This window comes from Pectinophora gossypiella, chromosome 8 (assembly GCF_024362695.1).
Source record: "Pectinophora gossypiella chromosome 8, ilPecGoss1.1, whole genome shotgun sequence".
NCBI lineage: Eukaryota > Metazoa > Arthropoda > Insecta > Lepidoptera > Gelechiidae > Pectinophora > Pectinophora gossypiella.
In genome coordinates, this window is record NC_065411.1 from 12,786,819 (window position 1) to 12,810,183 (window position 23,365).

At 37.7% G+C, this 23,365-nt stretch overlaps 2 protein-coding genes across 2 annotated transcripts in view; one reads left to right on the forward strand and one right to left on the reverse strand.

Moving 5' to 3' along the window:
* Nucleotides 1-23,365, forward strand: part of LOC126368777 (caskin-2) — a 336,044-nt gene that overhangs the window by 103,745 nt on the left and 208,934 nt on the right. The window lies entirely within an intron of this gene.
* LOC126368790 (uncharacterized) lies at nucleotides 8,714-9,049 on the reverse strand. Its single transcript, XM_050012942.1, has one exon. It carries the CDS (start codon nucleotides 9,047-9,049, stop codon nucleotides 8,735-8,737), a length of 315 nt encoding a protein of 104 aa, XP_049868899.1. The 3' UTR covers nucleotides 8,714-8,734.

The window sequence follows — 23,365 nt, forward strand, 5'->3', positions numbered from 1 at the left end:
GTTATTCTAATGACAACAAAGAATACAATTATTTACTGTTTCAACTGTTTTAGGTAGATAATGGCCCTGATTCCTATGAGTAAATGAATGAATAACCCGGTCGAATCAAAAAGGTATCTCGCTGGTAACTTAATTCTGTCGGTTGTTTTAGATTTCTGCTTAAAATTGACGTGTATTCCATAAATTTTATGCCTGTTGATTATCCGTCCATTTAAGAATAAGAATAAAATAAATTTATAATTTACGATAGACAGAGAAAGAAATAGGATCGGTTCGTAGTGCCTACTTTGTAGGCCGCGCCGCCGCCGCGCCGCCGCCGCGCCGCCGGCGTGCGGCGCGGGGTGCGCGGAGCGGGGCGTGCGGAGCGGGGCGCGCGGCGCGGTGCGTGTGGCCGTTGACCCGTTCGAGCAGCTGTTGTCTCCATTACATCGAAAATTTTCGATAATTTGTCATTATTGTTTTTTTTATTGAAATTTGGGTTCTATGCAGCTAAAAGCACAATATGGAATTGAAAATAATTAAAAACAAAACTCAAAATTTCATGAATTTTGCGACGGAAAATTCCACTAGATATTAACTCAGAATCATGGTCTGAATCATCCCTTTCAGTATTCGTTACGATGTCACTAACACCCGGTATTAATGAATGATACCAACATAAATAAACGAAAATTTCTAATATAAAAACGTAAGTATGCGGTTTTCCTACCTTTTCTAGGAATCTTCATAACCACGCGAAACCGCAGAAAGTACAAGTGCTAGGAGTCCCAAATTTTGAATGGGGATTCTTTAGGAAGTGCTCATTAAGACGGGATTTTGAGAAATTCAAAAAAGGAGCAGGAAAGATTGTGGGAAGTGTAAGATCAGACAGGCAATTTTCTCATATAGGCACACATTTAAATCTTCACGCGAATTCACGAGCTAGTAGTTTCTAAATTTGAATACGAAAACAAAGCTTAGGACGTAGAGTCTACATTCTTTAGGCTAGGAGCAACACAGTTGCTAATTACCCAACTAGCAACAGCTGTACACCGCAACAGTAAACAACACGAGTACTACCAAGGGGCGGTGACTACGGCTGCACATGATGTGATGTATAGAGGAAGGGGGCTGCGCAGACCGGTTTACACGACACGACAGCGCCCGCGCTCGTTACCAAAATTCACTAGGCAAATCTACAAAACCGTAAAATGTAGAAAAAGTACAGACTTGACCTGAGCCAAGGTAAGCGTCGAACTCAGATGGTGGTCTGAGAGTATTAAAGAGAGGAGGAGAGGAGAGAGAGAGGGGTGGAGAGGGGGGGGGGGTTGAGTATTGGGTGTTTTTGAGTTTTATTGTTTTTTGGTGGTGTGTTATACAGGGTGTTAGTGACATCGTAACGAAAAAAAAAATGGAACGCCTATTTTATTGTACTAAAAACGATGGTGGGTGTTTTTCTTGTCGCAAATGTTTAATTAAGATTTTTAATTTTTACTGTGCCGCAATGTAAGTCGAACAACGCGCCACACAGACGCTAAACCTACGCGCCCGCGCGGCTACGTTACGCGTGCGTGATACCTACGATGTTGATATCTAGGTAGAAGATTTCATTCTCTTGTATTTAGATGCTTTTAAAATGTTGAGTTTGTTGAAGTAGAACACCTAGCCACGATTTTTCACGCACGGTACCTACCTACCAGTTATTAAAACGTTCCTAACTTATTAACAATAAAAACTCTACTCTTGCCTTACCTTAATTGTTATTCCTTCGGATGAAGTACCTAGGTAGGTATCCTAGAACATGTCACGTCACGTAGATGCAACATCGCGTTTCCTCCGCGGTAGGTAGGTATCACACGCACTCACAAACACAACACCTTGCTCTTTAATAAACATCAACAATCTTCCATACTTTTGCGCAGTAAATGGTCTATGATCTATCATCATAGTCGACACTACTCATTTACAGAATAAAACAAACACATAACACTCACAAACACGAAAAAAATATCCTCGAAAAACATCACGCGATTCGGGCCAAGCTTAGTATTCGACTGAGCGGAAGCGCGCGGCGGCGCGCGGCGTTGGCGCAAAGCATCAAAGGCGCCGACGACGCGCCGGCCGCGGCCGAGTCGAGCCGACGACTAGAGAGAGAAGTATGTTTATGGTGCAAGTGACAGAGAAAGAAATAGTATCTGTTCGTAATGCCTACTTTATTGGCGCGCGTTGCCCTTGACCCGTGCGCCGGCTATTCACCTGCCTGTGGTGCATAGCTGAAGTTGTAGGTAGTTATTATTTATTGATGACATTGATAAAATTTAATAATTAAAATTTTTTATTTGTTTATTTTAAATGTGGGTTCAAAACACAATATGGGACTGAAAAAAAATTTTGCGACAGGAAATTCCACTTGATATCAACTCAAAGAAATAGTATCTGTTCGTAATGCCTACTTTATTTGCCCTCGATCCATGCGGTTATTCACGTCCGAGTATTCATCAAGACAGATCAAACAAGCCCTAACTCGGAGGTCTTGCGTCACAGGATCTTTTAATTATGTCTCAGAACCTTCTTGGCCTATGTGGTCCAGTGGTTGAGTTGATGATGCGGAGGGTCCGGGTTCGTATTCCGGTGGGGACATATCACAAAAATCTGTTTATAAGGCCGTTGGTTAGGACGTTACAGGCTGATCACCTGATTGTCCGAAAGTAAAATGATCCGTGCTTCGGAAGGCACGTTAAGCCATTGTTCTCGTCTACTACTTATGTAAGTAGGTACGTAGCCGTTACATGAATAGGTAGGTATTGTACACAGAACAGGATAGGTTTAATTAGTGTTTTTACTGATGATTTAACAATGAGATTTAAAACCACGAATAACTTAGTACTTATTTACCTCGGTACCAACATGTAACAAGAAAAAATAAGATGAATCCTCTCGGACAAGTTTTTTTCTTTGAACATGCCGACATTGCTTACGCGGCGGAGTTGCCGAACTATGGATAGGTAGATTATCAATTGTTGAACTTGAAAATTGTCTAAACTATCGAAAGTAGTGATAGTACATTTAGATCGATACTAGCGATAGTACCGATAGGTCTTGCTTTGTAACAATAATGGGTATTGATCTAAAAGATCTATCGATAGGTACCTACTATTGGTTTTTTTTTAACTAGGTATCGATAGAATATCGATAGGCAACACTCTGGCGGAGTGTCCGCCCAATTCTAGACGCGATCTCGCTCGATTTTTGTGTAGCGAGGTTTTGCGTAGGTACTTACATACTAAGTTGGTGGATGGTTGACGTAGTAGGTAACTAATTACCTAATCTGTGGTGGTTGTGTTATTGGTTGTTAGTTATTCTAATGACAACAAAGAATAATCAACGAACGAACGAATTTGAATACAATTATTTACTGTTTCAACTGTTTTAGGTAGATAACGGTCCCGATTCCTATGAGTAAATGAATGAATAACCCGGCCGAATCAAAAAGTTATGCAAACCGTTTGACGTGTGCTGTCAACTTAATTCTGTCGGTTGTTTTAGATTTCTACTTAAAATTGACGTGTCCTTATTCCATAAATTTTATGCCTGATGAATATCCGTCCATTTAAGAATAAGAATAAAATAAATTTATAATTTACGATAGACAGAGAAAGAAATAGGATCGGTTCGTAGTGTCTACTTTGTAGGCCGCGTCGCCGCCGCGTCGCCGCCGCGCCGCCGCCGGCGGCGCGCGGAGCGGGGCGTGCGGAGTGGGACGTACGGAGCGGTTCGCGCGGCGCGCGGTGCGTGTGGCCGTTGACCCGTTCGAGCAACTCAAGGTCTTTGGGGCAACTGATTAAGGACACCGCAAAATTGTTGGCTCCATTACATTGAAGATTTTCGATAATTTGTCATTATTGATTTTTTTATTGAAATTTGGGTTCTATGCAGCTTAAAGCACAATATGGAATTGAAAATAATTAAAAACAAAACTCAAAATTTCATGAATTTTGCGACGGAAAATTCCACTAGATATTAACTCAGAATCATGGTCTGAATTATCCCTCTCAGTATTCGTTACGATGTCACTAACACCCAGTATTTGATTCATACAATCGACTCTAGTGTTCCATCATAGAATAAGAAATAATACTACGTATAGAACGGCAACTCTCCGCTCCCCACCAGCGTCTGAGCTAGGTTTACCTCACTCCCCCTCGGATGTAGTTTAAACTTGAATCGTTTGGCGTCAGACGTCACACACACAGATGCCCGTGTACGATAATTTCAATGTGTAGTGTCTGTGTAAAACGAAGTTGTTTGTATGAAGTGTCCGGGGTGTGGTTCCATGAAGCGCTGAATGAGAGGGGACGTCTTCTGTTTCCACTCCATCTACGTATGTTTAGTGATTTTTTTTAGGTTTTCGGACATCGGTTTGAGGAACAGTGTCGGTTTAATCGTGTCGGCTGTTGTGAAGAACCTCTGACAGTCACACTCCCTCTTGCAGCGCCCTGTTTTCATTGTTGATTCTTTTTTTCAATTATCTACGGATCTCCTAGGTTTAGTCTCTTGGAGTATGAGTAATTTGTGTGAGTGATTTGTGAGTAGGTTTTATGATTAGTTTTTTATATCGTCCGGTATACCCGATGTGGGGTGTGCGAACTAAGGTTAAGTACGAATTTATTTTCATACTAAACACTCCGTCCGTAGTTTCCTAGTAATTTACTTAGGTAAAAACTAAAAGAACGAATGAATTAATAAATACAGATCAGGTACAAGGAAAAGATAAAAACTTAAAGTGAACAAAGGCGACTTTATCGCTAAAAGCGATCTCGTCCAGACAACCTTCGATAGAGACTGCAGTGTAGCGCGCAAATAAATAGTTTTTATATTTAATTTAAAAGATATACAAATAAGCAATTAAAATATGTCAATTAATTTAAAAAAAGAATAACAAATGAAAATATAATTTACTTTCTGTCACTTTCTACGTTGTATGATTTCTCGACAAAATACATATTTGGACAGTGTTTTTTTAAGATTGAAAAGATGATTGACATACAAATATACATGTAGGTATATAACTGAACTATAATTAAGCTATAGTTTAATTACTGCCGTAATTACTCTGTTAACACTTGACAGGCCGGTTGCAGGTTGCAGATAAAACTGACAACTTGTTTCGTCTGTGCAGGGTTGACGCAAATTAAATTGTTTAACATCGCCAACCCGTCTCTTGACGATAACGGTAACGAAAATTCATATAATTGTTTTTTTTCTTAATTCCTATTTTTTTTTTATTGGTATAAGTAGGTACCTAAAAGTCTACTAAGAAATTGTCTTGAAGTCAAATTTAATATCGCTTTAAAGTGAAAAAAATGAAAAATCACATTCGAATACGATGTTTTTTTTATCAATATCTGGCAATGAACAAGCTAGTTTTAATCCAAAATTAAAAAAAATAACAATGAATAAGAAAATGACAGGTATAACTTAAAATAAAATAAGATGGTGTGTACAGGAATTAGCACCATGGTAACACTATATTAAAATCGTTCAATATGTATATTTTATTACAAAATTAATATATATTCACTAAATAAACGCAGCGGGAGGTTTATACTTACATAAGTGACCATTTAATTGACTTTGAAAGGGAATTAACTGATAAAGCCTTTTCGTTTTAATTATAAACAAGCATTGCAAAACGAAGTATGTAAATGATTATTATATTTTATACAATTATGTCAAACTGTACGTTTTATGTAAAAGTTAATAAAAACACTGTAACTATAAAGTTAATATTGGTAACGGATGTATATTAAAATGCTGTTTTATCTTTATTTAAACGTTTTTTTCGACCAAACGTACTTTGTTGTTCCTTTTCGTCGAAAAAAATATTAATACTGCCTTTCGTATAAAAACTTTACATTACAAAAAGGTTGACTTACATAATGGAATTTTGTCTCTATATATAGGGTAAAAATTAGGGAATGCAATTCTCAAGTATAATATGACGAGATCCCATTCGAGATAGACGGGATTGGGCGAATCTCCTTGAGTTATACTTTCTGTTCTGATTATGCTGATTTCCAAAGAAAACTTAATTATTTAGTTAGTAATAATGAAGGAAAAATGTATTCGATTTCTCTCTAAAAAGTAAAAAATTATTAAAAAAAATTGAATCACCTTTAATTAAAATTTATTACTTAAGAATTGATTAATTTATAAGAATTAATAATGGCAATAAATAATAAATTCACATAATTAAATCCACCACAGGCTTCGTCGTTAATTAAAATATAAAAATAATTAAAAAAATATCCCGAAAATTTCGGGATCTCGAACTTGCGATCTCGAGTCGAGATTGCGTTCCCTAGTAAAAATATAGGTGCATTTTCATCTCCTTTAAATAATCGGATCTGATAACAACGTGGCATCATGCCTGTATAGTATATACACCCACTCTTCACCAGTTACGTTTAAGTCCTATCTAATAGGAGCCGAGCCTATTGCCATTAACTACTTGGCCGAACATATGAGGAGCGCTGAAGGCTCTCACCCGGTACAATTGTAAAGTATTAAATGACATCAATTCTTTAATTATCCAGCCTTTCAGCGCGCGGGTTGTGCAGTAATCTCCTTTACTGGAATAATTTTACCCGTTTCATTTCGGTTATTGGATTTTCCACTGGCACTCGGTCTCAACTTGATATTTGTAATAAATTTTTATTCGCCATTTCAACTTTAGCTTTGTTTTTACTGTGCCTCATTTGCATACTGGACTTGGGCTATTTAAGAGGATTTTATTGTTGCCCTGTCGTTATCTTGCTCTTGTTTCGGCAGTTGGTGTGTTGAAGAATGTCTGGTGTTGTCGTTTCCGCGAGTAATTAAAAAGAGGAGAAAAGGGAAAGGCATCTTTATAAAATGTTTTATTTTTTTGAGGTCTTAGATACACATCTTTTATTAAAAATTAAAAATATATATACAATGGTGCTAATTCCTGTAAACAACATCTAATTTTATTTTAAGTTATACCCGTCATTTTCTTATCCGCCGAAAAGGAAAGGGACGGGTAATCGACAGGCATAAAATTTATGCAACACACGTCACTTATAAGCAGTAATCAGAAACAACCGTCTAAAAATTTTACATTGACCAATAACCCAACAGGGTTAAGTAGACAGCACATCAAACGGATTGCATACCAGCGAGATACCTTTTTGTTTCGCCCGGTTTATTAATTCATTTACTCATTCTTCCTAAAATTAAGAGCTGTCAATCATCCGTCCCTTTCCTTTTCGGCGGATAAGAAAAGGACAGGTATAACTTAAAATAAAATTAAGAGGTGTCTGCAGGAATCGGGGCCCCTACTTATATTTATTTTATAATATATAATCTAGCATCACGCCTATATCTACGAAAAGGTGTGCAGAAGTGTTTGTATATACAGGGTGTTAGTGACATCGTAACGAAAACTTTGAGGGATTATTCAGAATATGATTCTGAGTTGACATCAAGTGGAATTTTCCGTCGCAAAATTCATGTTTTTTTTAGTTTCATTGAATCATGGTCTGAATCATCTCCTTCAGTCACTAACACCCTGTATACAATACACCCACTCTTCGCCAGCTATGTTTAAGTTCAGTATAGGTAATAGATGGTGAGCCGTATCGCCGTTTATAATGATCGAGCCAACTGTGTTACTGAAAACTTAATTATATAACTTAGTGATGATATGTTATGAAGAACATGATAGGGTTATATGAATCGTATCCAGTCGAAGCCGGGTCGAGTAGCTAGCCCATTATTAAAATGAAATAAAATGTATTCGCTCTAGAATGGTACAAAAGATCTTAACAATATATATGTAAGAAAAAAAGTCCATAACTTAACCATATAGCGTGCGAATATTAATATTAACAACAAACACACAAACAAATAAACAACAAAATAAAAACAATAAACATAAACAACACATTAAATACAACAACAACATTTAATATAAACATTTTTTACGCGATCTCATTATCCTTCTGCCCTTACCCCATTCTAGGTGGGGTCGGCACAACATGTATTCCTCTTCCATTCTATTCTAAAAAAAAAAAAAAAAATTATTCATAAAGTTCTATCAGTCGTCATCTCGGTTCACACACCTTTCACACACATATCCTTATTACACAATCCATCCACACTTTCTTGGGTCGTCCCCTACCTCTAAATAATTACGCATTATTTACTCAATCTGCATTATGTATATCGATAAAAGTTGTCTACAACTTAATTCAATATCGAAGCGTGTTCTGGAACATTGTAGCTTATTGAAAATACATTCATTACTCGCTCGCTCACCCGCCTGTCCACTTTCGTTCTAATATCAATTACTTGAAACCCACTTTATTTATCGTACGTGTAATTGGAGGGTCGTAATTATCGAGTAATATCGACTGCTGGCTTATGCGTCGCGATAGTTATCTGATGTTTAGGCCTTACGCACATGTACATATACTATGTAGATATAAACGTTATAGATATATATACCTATAGTATAAAAGCGAAAGGTTACTGACTACCTCATCACAAAATCTGAGAAGCTACAAGTTTATGGAGTGTCAAATTTCGCATGAGGGTTCCATTTAAGATGCAGGTGGTCACCAAGACGGAATCTTGCGAAATTTATCCCACAAAGGGTTAAAATAGGGGTTGAAAATTTGTATAAAGCTGTGTCATTTCTACGTATAGGTCTTCTTCTTCTTCCAGTGCCTGTCCATTACTGGACGTTGGCCGTCAGCTTTGAGAACTCTTCTCTGTCAGAAGCAAGACGAAACAGCTGTTCTACGGTTGTAACGCCGGTCCATTCGCGGATGTTCCGCAGCCACGACTTCTTCCTCCTCCCTCGACGTCTTCTCCCTTCAATTTTGCCCATCATAATTAATTGCAGTGGCTGGTATCTTTCAGTCCTAAGAATATGCCCCAAATACGCTACTTTCCGTTTTTTGACAGTTTGCATCAATTTCCGGGACATACCGACGCGTTGGAGAACCTTCGTACTGGTGACTTTCTGGGTCCAGCTCAATCGCAGCATGCGACGGTAGCACCACATCTCGAAGGCATCGAGACGCCGTCTAGTGTCTTCCTTAATCGTCCATGCTTCACAACCGTAAAGGTAGAATCATTCGGGGACGAAGTTGCGGGCGGACACCTAGTACCTCGGGCAGGCCTCCCCTCAGTCAACCGGAGGGTGTATGGAACTATACCTACCTATTTACGCATTTCAGTTTCAGTTAAGGTTAAGGTTTGGTTGTCGATACGGCTCACCTCTGACCGATCACGTTGATTTAAAAGAAATCTCGGTGAGGTGTGGGTACTTAGTTCATCTTGCGATGGATGTACATCTGACTACCCCAATTGGGATATAGTCGTGACCTTATGTTATGTTCAGGCTAATCAAGTTGTAGGTGCTTACCTCGTAGCATAACATGGCAAATCCTTCATTTACGTAAAGTGGTGCCTGGAATAGGCCTAGAGACGTGAAACTGTAATAGATTTCGTATTCTAATCAATTTCATGGCATATTCTCTTAAATGTCGTATCACCTTATCGAATCGGGCGGAGAAAGTTTCCTAGAGATTAAATCTAGATTTTAATTAATTTCTAGTGTAATATAACGTGTAAAAGCTTGTGAATTGTTTAAACTATCTGTTTCGTTGCATCTGTGCTTCTATGTGACTATATATATACATACATACATAAAGTCACGCCTATTACCCACCGGGGTAAGCAGAGACTATAGAATTCCATTTGCTTCGATCCTGACACACTTCTCTTGCTTCTTCTTCTATGTGACTAAATATATCTATCTATTTAGCCTGTATCCATATTCTTGTAACAGTAATTGCTCGGCATATCATAGGAGCAAGTTACAGAGGAAAAGATTGTGTGGAGTGGAAATCTGTTATTCGAGCCCTACATCGCAACAAGGGATAAAAGGATTAGAAGAAGAAGAAACAGTGTTTTTACAAAACATTTTGGCCAATGATATATACAGGGTGTTAGTGATATCAGGGTGTGAGTAACGAAAACTTTGAGGGGTGATTGAGGCCATGATTCTGAGTTGATATCAAGTGGAATTTTCCGTCGCAAAAGTATGGAACTGAAAATAATGTAAAAAAACACAAAAATTTTCATGTACCTGTGTCAAACAACAACACAAAAAACTTTAAAACATTACAATATTCACACTGAAAAATCCACTTGATATCAACTCAGAATCATGGTCTGAACCATCCCCCTCAGTATTCGTTACGGTGTCGCCAACACCCATACCTACTTGTATGGCTACCGTATGTACTTGTGCGGGGTGTAAGTGACATCGTAACGAATTAAACGAATACTGAGTCCATACGTATAAATAAAGAGACTATAAGTACGTATAAATAAATTAGTTTGTTGGTAGAAACAAACTCCCTTATGTTAAAACTGTTTCACGGTGAATATTCTGATAAGTAAGGCGTTTTTGTTGTTATATGGAAACTAACAAAAATTTCCGATCAAAATGCCGTCCTCTATATTTTCATTGTATGTCATAAATTACGTCAAAGGAACTATTTTCAAAGAAAACACGAGGTTTGTTTATCCACGACTACCAATAAAATGGACACATCCCGTTTGGTACGCAGTTATCCCGGCAAACGGTAGTTTTGCTTTTGAGAGCAGTTTGATTGTGTTATGTGTGTCACTATTAAACATATTTGCGTATTTTATAATGTTTATTCTTTGGGGGATTTGGAAGGTAATCGTATATTTACCGTTAATATAAACATGACATAAACAGCCTGTATAGGTACGTCTCACTGCTAAGCACAGGCCTCACCGGAGAGGTATGGAGGATACTCCACCACGCTGCCCAATGCGGATTGGTGGAGGTGTTTTTACGCCTATAGCCGGGACGAACGGCTTAACGTGCACTCCGCACGGAATCATCTTACTGTTTCGGACAATCAGGTGATTTAAGTGCCTACTTACCAAACAGACACGATAGTTATATTTACCCTTATAGTATCTTTTTATATTATTATTGAGGACCAGAACAAAATAAACTTCATTAATTTCGTTGCAATCAAAACTTTTACTAAGTTACAAATAAAAAAATATTTCAACACCCGACTTTATACCGCCCCGCCGCCTACCTAAATCAATTTACCTAAAATACACATTAGGCCGAGATAAAATACCCACTCGGCGAAATATAAAATCCTTATAACCCAGCGCGGATGAAATACTCACAGGCGAATGGAAAAATGTGATTCGCTTATAACTCTTTTAGGCCGGGTCTCGTGGATTTATGCGCGAGGGAAATCGCCTGGTTTTCCTTCTTCGACTACGTAAATCATTTTCACATCGCGGCACTGGGCGCAGTTCGCTACACTTATTTTGTGCACTGTCCGCTTCGAGAAAGTGTACAAGTAAAAGCGATAGTGGTCCCGCTAAGTTAATTACCGGTTCCCTATTTGGTTTCATTTTAGAGATTTCGGTTTCACGCTCGATTTTACTAAATTGTTGTCAAGTATCGGTGTTGCGGATATTAATAAGTCATAAAATCCTTTTAGGTCCATCCATTCAATACACATTAGTAAGGCTGTTGATAAACAAAGTCGATATTTAAACGGTGGTTTAAGTTGTCCGGGCGTGTAGAGAATGTTGGGTTTGTATGTGGGTTTTATTTGACAATTTAGCGAGTGTTTCGTTGGAAAAATCTAGGCGATTTGGCTCCTTCGAAGTGGAAACTCGTGATTCAACCGCTGTGGGTTAAAGCCACGTTACAGCAATTTTATTTTCCACGAATTCTATATACGAGTCGTTAGTTGCAGTTCTGCTGGTTCAAAGACTTGTTTCGGAAATCAAATTTAGGAATTCCGCTAAATTAGTTTTGTTGCACAAGATAGAGTGTGATGGATTTCGATATTTTCTGAAGCATTTTAACATAACTAGTATCATGGTAACTACAATAGATCACAAAATTTAATACAGATTAACAGTAATTAGTAGTTTATTTGTACTCTCTTTTGTACGTTGTTTTTAAGTTCCGTGTTTTGATTTATATTTCTTACTGTGGTATCCCTTTATAATAAACGTTTCTTTATATTAATATGTTTATATAAATTCCTTCTTTAGCGCGCCATTTTGACATGCCCTCTCAGTATTAAAATGGCAGCCTTGCGTTCTGGAATAGTCGACGCTATAAATTACGAACAATTAACAGTAGCCGATCGCATCTGTGGCGCGCGCCCCAATTGATAATTCTCACTCGATATCACTGCACCCTTAGGAGAAGAAATTTTAATTAAATTTTGATATTTCGCCCCTGAAAGCAGTTCACTGTTCTACTCTTCAAAATTACATTTTGACTTGCGAGAATATAAAAGTGTTGCTGTAATGCGAGCGTGCTTTTCCCTGTATATAAAAGAGGTTTGGAACGGAAACATTGCTTTCTACTCTCTAGTAGAATGGAACAGAAGATTTTATTTTCAGACGTAGGTTGGGTATACGGTACCGTCAATAACGTTAGGTAGGTTTCTGTCACATTAAGCAAGTTATACGAACGTTGAACATTAAATAAGCACCTCGTCATACAGACATAAAAAAAAACATAAACAGCCTATATACGTCCCACTGCTGGGCACAGGCCTCCCCTCAATCAACCGGATCAATCCACTGCGGGTTGGTGGGGGTGTTTTTACGGCTAATAGCCGGGACCAACGTCTTAACGTGCCCTCCAAAGCACGGAATCATCTTACTTTTTCGGACAATCAGGTGATTCAAGCCTGAAAACTCCTTACCAAACAAAGGACAGAAGTATGACATACAGAAGTATGATAAAAATATGATTACTGTTTTGTTTTTATACACAGAACAGAATATAAAGACAATTAATTTATTCATTCATACATTAAGTAATTATTTTGTGTGTTTAGGAGGCAATTTTCACGACTAAGTATATGCGAGAGCGGCTAGGATGGTATGCAGTCGTGAACTTTAATGGTCACGGAACCCTCGATGCGCGAATCCGACTCGCACTTGCCCGGTTAGACAACTAGACTAACACAAACAGACAAACGGCTCAGCTTATTTCTAGTAGAAATCTATTAAAAGAGAAACTATTATACTAACATATTATGATTCAAGATATACATAGGTACTGTGAATTTGTGACCTCTTTGAAACATATAATAATTATGTTACTGTAAAAGCTCGAACTACGGTAAATCATAAGATTTATGTGTGTAGGATTTACCGACATGAGTTGATGAATTTTTTTGAACTTTTACCACTCGAATTCAGTATATACTAGGTTTTACCACTGTCAGCTGGTAGATGTTGGTTTTAGGAATAAAACAATGAGTAGTTCTTAATTATTTACTTTAATGAACTAAAAAGACATCACTGGCTGGCGCGTTATTCGTTTTTACTTGATTTTGAAAGAGATGGGTGTCTGACATTCTAGGATCATCATCAGCCCATCAACGTCCCCACTGCTGGGGCACGGGCGTTCCCTATGGATGGAAAGGGTGATCGGGCCTTAAACCATCACGCGGGCCCAGTGCGGATTGATGGTTATTAACGACTGGTAATGCAGCCGGGACCAACGGCTTAACGTGCCTTCCGAAGCACGGAGGAGCTCGAGATGAAAACTTTTTTTTTTTATGGTCACCCATCCTATGACCCGCCTTTGCGAAAGTTGCTTAACTTCAACAATCGCAGACCGAGCGCGTTTACCGCTGCGCCACCGAGCTCCTCACGTTCTAGGATAAGTTCATAAAATTCGGCTAACCGTATACTTTTAAATGACGATGAATTAAACCTCATAAGTTATAGATGTTACCTTACGTATCTACAGACAGTCTGCAGCATTAATTGAGATAAGACTGTCAACGGACAATTTAGATGTATAAATTGTATCTTTGCGTTTGCGATAGGCTTTGACAATCTGTAAGCAAGAATAATTACGTGCTATCTACTTGTCGCCGACCGGGAACTATTCTCAGGATGTTGACTTGAAATACTTACTATATAATAATATGTATGACAGTAAGGCAATGAAGTTGATACTGCAAATTGAGATTTTTGCAAATATTTCTGTACACATTGGAGATGTCCTTAGAAAAGGTTTAGTACGATCTACGATCGATGTTACAATCCACAGAAATATTATAAATGCGAAAGTAATTCTAGTCTGTTTGTCTTTCTGTTACATTTTCACGCTTAAGCCGCTGAGTCGATTTAGATGAAATTTGGTAAGGAGATAGTTTGAGAATTAGGGAAGAACATAGAATAGTTTTTAACCCGGAAATCATCCCCTAAGGGGCTGAAAATGGGATGGTAAAACGTGCCGCGCGCGATAACCGAAGTCCACGCGAGTAAAGTCGCGATCAGACTGCTAGTCACATATCTCTGTGTAATTGCAAATGACTTGTGCATACTATTAAGTACGGATTGTGTATTGTAAATGGATGGTTTTTTTTTAATATCAACTTCTCTCGTTAACTTGAGAACTAAAAGGTCAGTAGTAATGTTTTTACCATTCTCTACCGGCAGTATAATTCTTTTAAGATATGATTTATATTGTATCGTACGGTTTATCGACTTTATATTATTTACTTTTCACTTTGTTATTGTAGCCTTGGTCCGTAGCTTATTTTATTATGCATGACTTCGTGTTTTTTAAATTCAGTTCAAAAGTCAATACAGATAGCACATTGTAGATGAATACTTTTTGCTAAAATTAAAAAAATAAATGAGTCTGGTTTATCTTATTTTTGTGACCTGTAACCTAAATATCTACGGAATTTATTACCGCATTGCAAGGCAAGTAAATTAAACAAAGATAAAAAATAATCATCACGAAATTTTGTTAACGGCATATGTTTTGTTAATAGCAATTTTGCTCCATGGTTCAGTAGTTTGAGCGTTCGGCTCACGATCCGGAAGTCCCGGGTTCAAATCCCGATGGGAACATATCACAAAAATCACTTTGTGACCCCTAGTTTGGTTAGGACTTTACAGGCTAATCACCTGATTATCAGAAAGTAAGATGATCCGTGCTTCGGAAGGCACGTTAAGCCGTTGGTCCCGGTTACTAATTACTGAATGAAGTTAGTAGTCGTTACATGAGCAATGTCAGGGGCCTTTGGCGGTTCAATAGTAATCCTGACATCAGAGCTGTAATCCACTTCACAACCCACACGATAGAAGAAGAAGATGTAATTTTGTGAAGAAGTGAAAGTGAGCTAGGAAGTTACTGTAACTATAATCACTTTTGTAGGAAGTATAATAATATTTCCCACTTACCTGTTATTGCGATTACTTACGCAAAAGTATATTACTACAATACGCTCTGCCACAGATAGACTTAAAAATATACCAATGAAAAACAGAACACCAAGAATAAAAATAAAAATATAACTCACTACTTATTAATGTAACATAATATATATCATTATTATATAAATATTGCACGAGTTGGCATACAAAAATCATAGGAACTATACGAATATAACTAATTTTGATGGATTATATATTCTATGACTCTACCTAAAATTTTGTAGGTATTTATCTACAGACTCTTTCTATGTATTCGGGAATTGCTTTTTTTTCAGTATTTAACGAAATAGTGGCATATTGAAAATGAACAACGTTCTACAGACGATTTAGCCTAAATTATACTAATCGGTAACATACCTATTAGAATCTATCAACAATAACTTAATTAAATAAAACATCTATTGACTTTACGGTTTCCGGACATTTTGCGTCATCACAAATCGTTCATAAATCATAATATTTGCGTTGGTGTCGGATATGACTGTAATCGGGCAACGTTCAGAAGTTAATGTTATATTTCTGTCGACAAGAGGGCGTATAGAAAGTTACCGTTAAAATATATGCGTAAGAGATCCATCGTAAATCTTTACGATCAGCAGACGGTTTGTGCGCAACCATATTCAGGCCAATACTTATTTCCTTGTGTATTGGCCTTGTCAATAGGATGTTGAAGATTATGGCTGGAGAAGATTAGATTCGTTGAGTTCGTCTAATAACTACATGCCTCTCTAAGCTGAAGTGTTAGAGGTCTTGTAACAGTTAAGAATGTACATTTGGTCTAACGGTAAAGACATAAATATTAACAGAGTATTAACTTCTTAGTTGGACTGGAAGCCAATGAATTGCGTTCGGCCGCATATCATCCCGGGCATGTCGTAAAAGTCACCTTCGAGGATTATGCCTGTAGTACGCATAGAATAAGAAATAAAATTACTACGTATAGAACGATAACTCTCCTCCCCGCGCCAATTCGTATCGTAGCCGATCTCACCCCCTCTGAGTCTTACTTTAGTCTTAAATGGCCGTAAGCCGTTAAGGAGCAAGGAAGAGAGTACGCTAGTGTGTCTTGCTCGCACTTTGGTACCCACGTCATAGGTGTCACACGGTAAGAATAAAATTTTTGTATGGAGTGTCTGGGATGTGACATAAGTGATAAGACTAATAAACGTCACTATTATGAATGATCGAAAAGTTGAAAGTCCATTTTGTGTTAAACATAGGAAAAAGGGCCGTATAAGACAATTTCGCAATATAAATAGTACTATAATAAAATAACCTTTAATCCTGTATAATATTATGGTTCATCATACGTGTAATTTTCGAGAATGTTTTTTTTTCTTGTTATGTTATGTTACCAAGTTATGTATTTCGTTATTTAACCATCATTATTTGTTACAGGTATGTATGCCATCAAGTGATCGGAGATTCCTTGCAAATTCCTCTTAATTTTGGTGAGTTGCAAACCCGTTTGATGCATGTTACGGAGACCATTAATCTTAACATGTCATGCATAACCAAGTCATAAATATTTTTTCGTTGCTTTTGGGTATAACCTTTTGCCAGCCAATTATCGAAATTACGAATAAATATTTTATTAGATTAATTATTTAGTATCAATAAATGTTTATGTTGTAGGTATGTCTGTAAGTTCCTGTTATATTTTCCTTAGAATTTGTTTTTCGTCAGTAATCGTTATAGCAAGCTAGAAAAAGTCTTGTATATTCGATGTTTCAAAAGCCTCAGTTTTCATCTAAAGATAAGCCTCGAGTTGAGCGGACTAATATATTGCCCTGCAACGCTCATAATTAGTCTGTATTCAATTAAGCAGCCGCTCTTGAGAAACCAAAAGATATGAGTCGATATCATGTCGAAATGAAACCCGCAGCGACCATATTCGTTAGCGAAAGTTGACTCGCGAGCGATGCAAAATTTCGCTATATTTGTGTTCGGAGGCTTGTCATAAACATAATATCGACACAAAGTGCAAATAAACCATGTTCGCGGTGATAAGAAGCGCGCCGATACGGGGAAATTATTGCAGTCAACAGTTGTAATTCAGTAATTTCATGCTTATTAAGAAATTGTTTGATCTGAACAAGACTCTGTAAAGATGCCGCTCACGTCTTCATTAAGGACCGAACACCTACTTGCTTAAAATACGCACTTCACCTTTTACAATGTGAAAATTTTCCACGGCTTACTCGACACTTAGGTATCGCACGATTTTATAACATTGAATATTGATACCCACGAATTTCCAATACCTCAACAACGGACTTGAAATAACGAGATGCTTATAATAATAATTTAATGAAGTGAAAACATTAACACTTTCCACGAGGCATAGAGAAAATCGACAGCCGCCGCCATTCCCGTTGTAACTTTCCCGCCATTTCCTTGATTCGCGCGCTTTGCCGCGGATTTTTCCGCTCCGGTGGATTTGTTTGTTCGGATTTTGTTCGTATACAAGTTTTTGAACGTTTTTTGTGCGCGACTGCAGCACTCCTCGGGGATGAATAATGATTTTGTCGCCCCCACGCAGTCCCAGGTGTTTCTTACGCATATGTGTGCGTAAGGTACTTTCTGGTACACATATCGGGGCGTTCCATTCGTTTTGAGTTTTTTATCGAGCACGGACTCTAAATAAATAAGGCACGGTGCCTCGTCCGGTCAGACGATGAGAGGGCTTTTTGATTTATTTATACTTGTGCTCTTACGAAGGGGGAACAGTTTCCTGATTCAATTATTGTAATTGTGTCGGCTCGGTGGCGGGTGCGTCAAGATATTGACGCGTCCAAATATAAGCTGAGGACGATGCTTTATGATTATTATTGATAGGATCTGACGAGTTCTTCCGCCCGTTTACAAGCGGCGTGGAGTGATGCACTCTCTATAAAGATAAAGTGAAAGCAGTGGCAAGGGTAATGGGACAGGATCGGGTGAGCTTCAAGTAGAAATGAATGCAAAAATATGCGAGCGGCGGGCCTCGCGGATAATGTACGGCGATGAATATCGATCCCATTACATTTCAACCCGATTACCTGATTGCAAACACAGTTTACATCGTCAGGATAAAATATGCGTTCTTTCTTTTTATTACAAAATTATAACTAACAGTATCATAGACTTTCATAAGGTAAAAGAATTGCTTTAGTGTTTACGTTCTCTGATTTCCTTTTATTTGATTCGACAAACTTGTCAATGATTTTTTATAATTAAAGTTTACTTATCATATCAAGTAGGTATATAAGTATGTGACAATCATTTCATCGGTCGTGACATTTTAAGAGCACTATCAGAAACACAATGTTTCATTATCAGGCAGGATGGCGCGCCTTTCACATTAAAAACATTACCACAGACCACAAAGCGCTTCTATCGCTGCACGTATCAATAGCGAGTTTCCATCACAATCACTGTCTAATTCAGGTTAACGTGAAGCGGCTGAATGGTCCGCAAATGAAAATGGTTGTTGCGTTGACTGAAAACGGGAAATTACCTCTATAATGAAGAACGTAATGTGGCGTATTGAGGACGAGTAGATATAAGCTTTGTATAGTAATAAGTAAGTAGCTAGTAATAAGGATTATATTTGCTTTGATCATGTAGTAAACAACTGATGAAGGAAAATATAAGTAAATATATGGAAAGGTACCTAATATACTTTTTACATTTTTTGTCGTCAATGTAGGTAGGTACTAAGATAAAGTATAGAGGCAGGCAAGGACACGTATAGGGCAATTGAATGTTTATATTTGGACTCTAATCATATTATTACAAGATTGACCTATTGTGGATTGACCTTAAATACAATTTTCAAATTAAGAAATTCGAATTTCGATATTTAATGTCTTATATATTTTTGTCTTTTTTTGACGTGACTCGACTCATTGTAGATTTTCCCCATATGGCTACTTATTTGACAGAAACTTACTTCTGCTAGTAATAAAACCACCAATTGTTCAGCTTAAAATCTAGTTTTGTTTTTAGTGGTCTACGCTTAGCATTCCGCGAGAAATGCTTAAAGCTTTAGTTATAAGGGAGCGTGCACACGCTAGACCCGGAAGTTACCAGAGCGGGCGGAGTTGCCGGACGCACCGACGCCGGTGCCAGTGTGCACTCGGATTAACGGGCAGTCTGGCGGATTGAATAAAGTTAGAGATCGAGTCGAAAATCAAAGAGCATTTTAGTTAATACATAACGAACTAGGTTTAAAATACAGTCCTTGTCCTGCGGCCGCGGCGCTACTGTCGCAGATTCTGCATAGAATTATTAAGACTTGTCAATTAGTTCCATTAAAATCCGTCGACAACTTACTAGTCTTCGTTTTGTAGTAACTTTATTGCACAAACAGGAAAATACAAAGCACAAAACAAAAAGGAAATAGAATGAGAACAACACACTGAAGTATCTATTTATTAAAAACTAAAATTATGGATAGATATTTATTATAGCTCTATGAACCATTTATGGAAATCGATTAGTTACAAAGCAAACAAGAATTAATTGTGATTAAGTTATATGTGTCTGTCTAAACTTTAGCTGTAGTATAAGTGAAATCAATATCTAAAGAAATAGCACATTTTGGAGCACAAAACGGCGTTATAAAGGAGCGTATACACTATACATGCAACGTCCGGAAGCCGACGTAACCGGACGTACGGCGCCGGTGCTCTCCGGACTAATCTGCTGACTGTACCTACTCCAATAGAAGAGATAACAGGTGGGTTTTCTACAGTTAGTACCGTTTATTCGGTAGTTGTACCTAATTACTACTTCAAGATGCACTTTGGCTCAAACGACTGGTATTAGATGTTGGAAAAAAAGCTTTAAAACTATTTAGGATTCGATTTGCGATATTGCAATAGGCCTTCTTTTGTCAAGTGAGTTGTGAGGTTGATGACCCTCATCGTAGGGTACGGTCTCGAGCATTAATATGTGTACACTTTGGTACCATGTCACATTAACTTTTTTGACAAATTGAACTGTAAGTCTAACTAAATGTCAAATATGTTAGTGCGACAGAGTCCTAAAGTGGGTACATTATATCGCTCACGACTGTACACGAAATGTCTCAAGGCAATGGATTACAATTAAGTCCAAAAGAATGTACATAACATAAACTGCCTCAATCAACCGGAGGGGGTATGGAGCATACTCCACCACGCTGCTCCAATGCGGGTTGATGGAGGTGTTTTTTTTACGGCTAATAGCCGGGACGAACGACTTAACGTGCCTTCCGAAGCACGGAATCATCTTACTTTTTCAGACAGTCAGGTGATTCAAGCCTGAAAAGTCCTTACCAAACAAAGGACAGTCTCACAAAGTGATTTCGACAATGTCCCCATCGGGAATCGAACCCGGACCTCCAGATCTTGAGCCTAACGCTCTAACCACTAGACCACGGAGGCTGTTGAAAAGAATGTACATTAACAGAATACTACTACACTATACACACTACCCCGGTTTTATAAATTGTAAAAAAATAACTACTACAGAAATTAACAGCTAAAAGCAAAAATATTCAAATTCGTTATTTATAATAGCATAACATTAAAAAATACCTACCCAATTCATATTTGAATCATAGATAAATGAAATCACGTGGTGTCCATGATTTGTGTTCGATTGACGGCAATAAGCCCGCTCCAATTCGGTAATGGAACTTATAACTGGCCAGGAGTTAGTGTATATATCAAAGTTACATTACGAAGGTTTCTTATAAGTTATATTAACAGATAAATAAGTTTACAATAATATAAAAAAAACATTGTCAAACGTCATCTAAAATTGCACCAATCAAAAATTGTATTGCCCAATGTCACCTAATAAAACACCAATCAATAGCGACAACCCTAAATTAGCCAATAAGAATAAAGAAAACTTTATTAATCATATTATCAAACCTTACATGAAGACACGAATGAAATTATACAACAGGTACTATCTAAAAACAATTTAACAAATATTACAAACTTAACAAGTAAATATTATTAATCTTAACATTACAAATAATTAAAACTATACTACTAAAACTAAAAAAAAAACAAAAAGAAATAAAAAAGTACACGTAAGTAACTATTAAAAAACTCAATTAAAAAGGCTCCCTTTTGCCACCCAGTTTGCACTTAGTTACATAATGGCCCCGATTCCTGCAGACACCGCCTAATTTTATTTTAAGATATATCCGTAATTTTCATATCCGTCGAAAAGGAAAGGAATTAGCACCAGTACCTACATAATTCACAAGCCTCGGAAAGAGTTTATACGCCCCACAATAGACTAAAAGCACCCCAGACTAAAAATAAATCTATCAACTTGGGTTCTAGACGTATTTACTTTAGCAGAGTCTTCGGCGGTTCTATTAGACTGTGGACAATAGAAACGAGAAATGCGTAAATCTTCCTTAGGATTGCTGACGTGGCTTCGACCGAGCTGGACCCAATATTATCCATAATTCTTATTTTTGTCTACGAGTTCATTTACTTGGTAACAGAGACGAATACTTTTCATTTCCATAATTCTTGTCGCCGTATTGCAGAGTTAAACGATTTCCTTTTTTTTTTTTCTTTAAAGCAGTGATTGTATATTTGGGTACTTATTTACCTAACATACATACGTACATAAATTCACGCCTATTTCCCACCGAAATTCCATTTTCTTCGATCCTGATACACTTCTCATGCTTCCATCTCATTCATCAATCATTTCATACACGCACGCCGGCCGGTTCAGAATAGATCTTACTAAATCTTTTCTAGGGACATCTCCAATACGTGTTAGGTACGTACGTTCTTCTAGGTCTTCCTATGGCAGCCCTATCATCAACCTTCGCTTTATATATCGCTTTCGTAATCCTATTATCGATCCTTCATGCGCTCTACGTGTCCAAACCAACTCAACTTTTCCTTCGCAAACTTAGTATATACCTAAAGTATAAAAAAAATCCACGTAACGCTTTGAAAATATGGAAGCGGCTTCTTAAAACTGATAGCAATGTCATGAATGTGACAGAATAGTTACAGCGTTATAATTAAGCATAAAAAAGCAGATCTCCTCAATGTTCCCTCCCTATTTCCCTTTTAAATCTGTAAACACGATAAACACCGACGAAGACTTCAATACTTCCTATGTTTCGTACATGGGCGGGACGATATTTGCATGACAAAGACACGCTGGCGGAATTAACACGCAGCCTTTGACGTGTCGCGGGGTAATGATCGTGTCGTGGCCCTACATCGTAGTAAATGAGCATGTTATGGGATGAGGAGTCATGGAACGGAGTAGATGGGTTAAGGGGTAGTTAAGGTAGAGTCATAGAGAAGTATTTTGAATATTATATTTATGACTGTGCTTTTTTTGGAACTGGCAACCCTCTAAACCACGATGTGACCTAACTCGTATTGGGCTGGTTTTCCCTTCGCGGGTTGGAAGGTCAGACAGGCAGTCGCTTCTGTAAAAAACCGTAGCTGTCAAATCTTCAGGTTAGGTAAGCGGATCCTGTGAATGTAATGTGAATGCTAGGGACATGATGAGATAATAAACTGGCAACCCTATATCTTAAAACAAGATCTTGATGTTTTGTAGGAGTTTTATGTAAGATGTTTCATAGAAGTAGATTAATTAACGTAAGTATGTCAGAAAAACAAAAATATTTCTTAGGATATTTTCTTGTTCAGCTTAAGAAACTTCGCAGACATTCACACTTTGTGAGCCTATCATAACGAAAAACTTTTTGTCAACGAGTGTACTGAACAACGGTACAGTAACTCACAAAGTAACGAACTCTCAAGAGTGTCAATTTATTATTTAGGATAAGTTTGTAACTTTTACCGTGGCTGTACTGCGTATGAAGGTACTTAGGGGGAGTTGCTTAGTCGCCAACTCCACGGATTACTGGAAGAGTCTACGCCCATGTCACACCAAGAGCCTTGTAAAAACTCAATCCCAAGCTTGCCTCTTTTTTGTGCGATTTTTCAACAGAAACACCTCATTTTACATAGTCACTACACATAGATGT